Source organism: Drosophila tropicalis, unplaced genomic scaffold (assembly GCF_018151085.1).
Source record: "Drosophila tropicalis isolate 14030-0801.00 unplaced genomic scaffold, ASM1815108v1 contig_845, whole genome shotgun sequence".
In the NCBI taxonomy this organism is placed as follows: Eukaryota; Metazoa; Arthropoda; class Insecta; order Diptera; family Drosophilidae; genus Drosophila; species Drosophila tropicalis.
The window spans coordinates 9132027-9138241 of NW_027173338.1; the positions used below are offsets into that span (position 1 = coordinate 9132027).

Below are 6215 nucleotides of genomic sequence, written 5' to 3' on the forward strand. Positions count from 1 at the left end.
AAAAGTGAACAGGATATCTGTTCAGCTAGCATCTATGATAAGTAGTCTTCTAAGGACTTTAGCTCTAAAACAAGTTGAGAATTACTAGTGAATACAGCGGCAGCTATGAATTAGAGATACAGCTTGATTTTACGAATCTGAGGGGACTCAGAGTTCTTCATTAAATCGATTAGTATTTTATTGGTTTTTTAATAAGGGACTTAACAAAAAAATTCGTTTAATCTAGTTTTTTATTCTTATAAAGTTGGCTATATCAAGGTTTTCCTGTAAATTACTTCTTTAAATTGAACTCAAATCAACTCCAAATTCTTAAATACATTTCAAGACAATCCAATAGAGAAAAATTTGGGAAAGGAAACGTATTTAGGGAAATTGATAACCAAATATTTGTTTTAATTGCATTTTATCATTAATTTTTCTTCAGATTTCTTCCGCGAACTGGATCATGAGAATGGCCCGTTGACATTGCATAGCACCATGCATGAGGTGTTTCGATATGTTCAAGCGGGTCTTAAAACGCTCAGGGATGCTGTATCGCATCCGACGCATCAGTCGCAGTAGCGACAACAGCAACAACAACAACAACAACAACAGCAACAACCACAACAACAGAAACACCACCACCAAACGTGTCTAAATGAAAGTCAGGCCAAATTAGTAACTATTATGTACTACTACAAGCTAATAATTTATAGTTAGAAACAAAAACAAACAAAAAAATAAGAAAAAACCTTCCAATAACAGCAGCAGCAGCAACAACAACAACACCACAATAAGCAACAAAAATTTGTTATTAATTTTTAATTTTACCTATATACTATATATACACTTAAAAATGTATATAGGATATACACATACACAAACACACACACGCATATATATATGTATATGTATATATGTAACATTTTGTATATGCACACTGTTTACTTATTTCCTTAGGGTTCGTTTAGGTATAACGTAATGCACCAAAAGAGAGAGAGAGAGGGGGCAGAGAGCTAGGGGCTAGGGTATTGAGCAGAAAAGGGGGGAAGTAAATTTTCTTGCAAATGAAATATAGTGAATGGAAAATGCAAATAACAAATATTAAACATACAAATTGATCTTGCAAAAAATATTAAACCGTTAAAGTACGGGGCGTGCATGGGTTTGAGTGGGGCGTAGAAGCGGAAGACGAGAAGAGTCTAAAATCAACCAAAATTGCGTTACGTAATACTTGAATGTGGGTCCTTATGCTCAATTTATCAAATTGATTTTGTAAGAATGTGTTAAGCTTTATATTTATGCTTAGTTTTTAATTGATATTACCAACACTCACAGCAACAAACACACACACCCACACATACACATACACAAAATACATAAATTAAAATATATATTAGCTTATATAGTGTATAACAAACAAAAAAAAAAAAAAAAACAAACCTTAAAACGATTCCTGACCTCCGCCACCATCCCAAATTTCCTGACCCCTCACATTTATAAGCTTCAACACCTCCCTCCCACTACCCACTCCCTTTAAATCCTCTTATATCCTATAAACATTTTAGTTGAATTTTGTTTATGGCTTTTTTTATTATTTAAGTTTTAGTTAATTTTTACTTTGCTGCACTCTTGGTTCTAATAAATACAACAACAAAACATAACAAATAATTAAAAATTTTACAAAAAAAATTGTTAGCTAAATATATTTCAAGCAAAACCAACAACAGCAACAACAAGTTATAGTTATTAATTATTTGTAATAAATCATTATTAATCCTATTTTATTGATTTTAAAAAAGTAATTTAAAAAAAAACAAAAACAAAGCAATCACAACAACGTTTTTAGAACAAAAAAAAAAAAAAAAAAAAAAAAAAAAAAACATGAAGAAATATATATATTAAAAATATATTGTCTATGAAAATTTTACAACTCTTGTTTTATTTATTTTATTAAGTTTTTCTTCTTTTGAATTTAGTTGCAATTTTATTTTGCTTTTCGTTTAGAAAGAAAAGTTTTACCCCATTTTTTTTTTTCAATTGTTTAAGTAATCAATTAAAATTTTGTTTGGGTGCCTAGAGAACTCACACACGCAACAAAGACGCAACAACTAAATAGTGCATTAGTAGAATTAAAGCAACAAAATCAATGGAAATAGACTTGTCCTCGATATCGATATAAAATACACAAACCATACATACATATATACAACAACAACAACAAGAGCAACAAGCAACAAGAAAAACAAAATTAAATTTAAAATCTGTACATATAGCCGCCTCTACATATACATGAATATATACATTGCAAACATGAATATATTTTTTAATATGCCAAAAAGCAAAAAAAACAAAAAAAACCGAAATGCATGCAATAATAAAAGAAAAGAACAACCAAAAAGCAAGACTATTATAAGACAAAATACACAACAAAACAAACAACAAATTCAATCAGTTTAGCAGCAAGTAAGAATCTCTAAAAGGCAATCTAACTATTGGTACTCCAAAGTTAATATACCCTTGCAGAAATCTAATTATTTTCCACTCCTTTAATGTCCATTGAAACTCGTCTCATTGATTCCTTAAGTTAATCGGAACGATGAAAAGGTACATCGATTATGATGAACTGTGACAGAATGGTGCAAAATTATGTTAAAACCTTCAACTAGTTTTTATATTTGGATCATTCGTAGATAAATTTTCGCTGCTATTCATGATTTTCAATGATTCAATGATTTTCTCGGACTCCGATTTGAGACCTATTTTCGCTTTTGTTATTCCATTCTTCTTTAAAAAGTTGAAAACGATATTGCCCATAAGTCAATAATTCGGACGAATTTATTAGTTTACAAGAATTATTCTCTTTTTGGCGAAAAATGAAGTGAGAACTTTAAACTTGGCTTCTTTTTGATGTGCCATGCTTTTGGCCATACAACAGGATTGACGTATTTTGCGTTTTTAGAATGCTGTAGAAAGATTTTTGATGGGTTCCTTTATCAATTAACAGTGTGAGCAAAATAGTTAAATCAACCAAAAGAAAACTAAAACTTTCCAAACTCTTTTCTTTGCAAATAAGTAACTTTTGTTAATTTATAACCAAAGTGTTTTACTTTTAGATTGGTAAGTGATCTTGCCAGCTGGCTTAATCCAACAGAAAGAAGAAAACTTCTATAATATAAATTAAGGAATTTTTAGTGTTCATTGCTGTTTTTTGGATTATTTTGTCCGCTTCCGTAAATATATAAATATACCGCCTCTGCAAGGGTATGAAAGATAGATAAATCGGATCAAAAGCCATTGGCAAATTTTGTGCCATTTTCTGGGGCATGTAAAGATTATTGACCCCACAATATTCAAAAAAAAAAAATACGAAAAAAATCATGCACGAAAATCAAAGTGAAATTAAGAGAAAACGAAATACAAGAAAGATTAATTAATTAATTATTGTATGTACATAATTTAAAAGAAATATACATACATACATACAAATATTATATATGGTTCTGGGGAAACAAACAATATGAAATGAAAAGCAAAACGAAAACCAAATTATAGACAAACAAAAAGTTTTAAGTTAAAAAATAATTATAAAACTGGGGAAAAACCTATTGTATGTATGAAAAGTGGCGAAGAAGCAACTAAGTGTAATTATTAAAACTTTAAAATATATATATATATATATATATATTGTTAATAATTTAATAAATATTAATAATGCTGTAAATAAATACAACTAACAAAAACAAAAGACAGACACAGACAAACATATAAAAATACATACATACATACGTAGATACTTACACCCAATACCCATAATATATATTTTTATATATATACAAAACTAAATAACATAAATTATAGTTAAATTTTTCAAGAAAACATCAAGAACAGCAACAAACAGAATTAAGCAGAATTAAACAAAAACAAGAACAACAACAAAATCAACCATTAACAAACGAATTGCGCCTAGTTATAGTTAATAATTCTATTTTGTTAAGCGTTATTGTAGTCGAAACAAAATAAAAAAATAAAAACAACAAACGAACAGCTAAGCCAACAGAATTAAGTTTTAAGCTGGTTGCGAAACACGAAAATTGTTCATTAACATAGAAAAGAAAAAAAACAAAACCAAAAAGCAAAATATGAATAATATAAATACTATATTTTGTACAAATTCTAGATAACAAACGCAGCAGCAGAAGCAGAAAAAAAAACAACAACCAAGTACACTTATTAAAGTTTAAGCAACAACAAAAAACAACCAAAATTTAATATGCAATTACCGTAACAGTAGTTGATAAATCAAAAATAAAATGAAGAACAACAAAAAGCAAACAAAACAAAACAAAATTATAACATTTAAACATGGCGCATTTTTCAATAGGGGCTTGGGCTTGCGCAGTGTTGGAAAATGGTTGGTATGTGTGATTTTACACACACAAAAGTCACATGTAGATAACTTTATTACTTCGCATGGCCACTCTAGTTAAGGGCTACTTTACACGATCGCTTGACCAAAGGATTTTGGCGTGGCTTTTTTTTTTAAAATTTTTTTATGTGTTTGGTTATAAATTTCTGTGTCGCCAAATGTTAAAGGTGTAAATTAAGGTAAACGTAGTGGATGGTATTATAGAGATTAACCATTTGAGTTTCGATGTTAATTTTTTTTCTCTTTGCTGTTACAAGCGAAGCTTGCGGATTGTGTTTTTTTTCTTTTCTTCCACGCGTTTCATTTTATGGAATAAAGTGTTCAACACTGTCAAAACCTCATGGAAAACTGTACCAAACAATCTGTTTCTTGGAACAATAGGACCAAACGTCGACGTAGACAAAGAAAAGATAGTCGACAATCGCAGCAGGAAAAGGCGCTCGAAAAGGTTAAAGACCAGAAACTAAACCGAAGCCTTGAAAGTGAAGGGACTGGAAATAAGCGCATTAAACTAGAGTCACCCGAAGAGAGCAAATCAAAGTCTAAAATACCTCATAAAATGCCAAATCCAAAACCAATGTTGCTTCAATGTACTTCTTTGCATCCATCAGTGTTACTACAAACGTCGAACACTCAGACCCAGACTTCATTACGAAATTCTTCTACGGTTTTCAATTCAGATGACTGGACACGCCATATGAATGCTCCGCCGCCGCCGCCGCCTCCTCCTCAGGCTTCTTGTTCACGTTTTAACATGCGGAGCACAGATCGTCGCCAAATTAATACTTCATGGCTACAATTGAAAGCACAAGTTCCGCAACAATTAAATGTACATTCTTGGACCCCGAAAATGGAGAGCAGAGGAGGCAAATACAAAACCAATTTGCAGAAATATCATCAAAATTCGTAAGGTAACTAAATTTAACCAATTACTAAACTAAAACATTGCTTAAGGGTTAAATTTTTTAAAGTTTTGTGGTCACTGTATAACTCATCGAAAGGTTTAGGTTTCATTTGCTTGTATGTATGTATGTGTTTGCTAGTGTAACAGTTTGTGAGTGTATGTGTGCGGGTTCATTGGGGAGCAAATCTGTAAGTAAGTAAACAAACACTAATGGCCAAAAGAATAGCCATAGGATCATGGTTCTTTAAAAATCGGAAAAACTGATTAGACAACATCTCCATACTACATTTAATACCCATGTTAATAGTTAGTCTGAATAATTTTTTCATTTTAGTAAAATTTGTTAAATGCATTTATTATCTTTAATTTATACTTGATGAATTTGTTCCCACTTTTGGACCCAGACTTTAAAATTCCTGTTAAATCTTCAAATCCTTGTACACAAATCCCCAAAAGTATTCCGTCTGCATCATGGATATATAGACAACAGGCAGCTTTCAAAAGTTTAAAAATCAGACATTTTTAATATTTGCTTACCTCAAAGATAAGTAAAACTTGACGTATGGATACGCCTAATATTTTGTCCATATATGTGAGAAAAGCAAAACATGCCACAAACAGGACCAAGATACGACGCTGGAGTTGGGTTTGGGAGCTGGAGGTGAGGGTGGAAACTGACTCAGTAGAGTTCAATGGTCTTTTGACACAAATGATGTCAAGTTGAGCTTGCTGTAAGTTCTGTTTCGTCCTGTTCTCAGCTTGCTCTCTCTCTCTCTGCCTTTTCCTCTATCCCTTTCGTTCTCTCTTTCTCATACAGTTACCCTTCTCTCCCGGAATCAGTTGGCTTATAAAATTGTTTGCTTGTATGGGTATTGCCTAACTGTTTGTTTGGGTGCCTTTGAG

General features: G+C 31.3%; 1 protein-coding gene across 7 annotated transcripts in view; it reads left to right on the forward strand.

Moving 5' to 3' along the window:
• lilli (lilliputian) overlaps positions 1-1355 on the forward strand; it is a 96841-nt gene extending 95486 nt beyond the window's left edge. For all 7 annotated transcript variants that reach the window (XM_068294722.1, XM_068294717.1, XM_068294720.1 and 4 more), the window contains one exon: positions 425-1355. In XM_068294722.1, the coding sequence (XP_068150823.1) occupies positions 425-561 (137 nt within the window). In that variant the 3' untranslated portion in view covers positions 562-1355. The remainder of the gene's footprint in view (positions 1-424) is intronic.
• The last annotated feature ends 4860 nt before the right edge of the window (positions 1356-6215 follow it).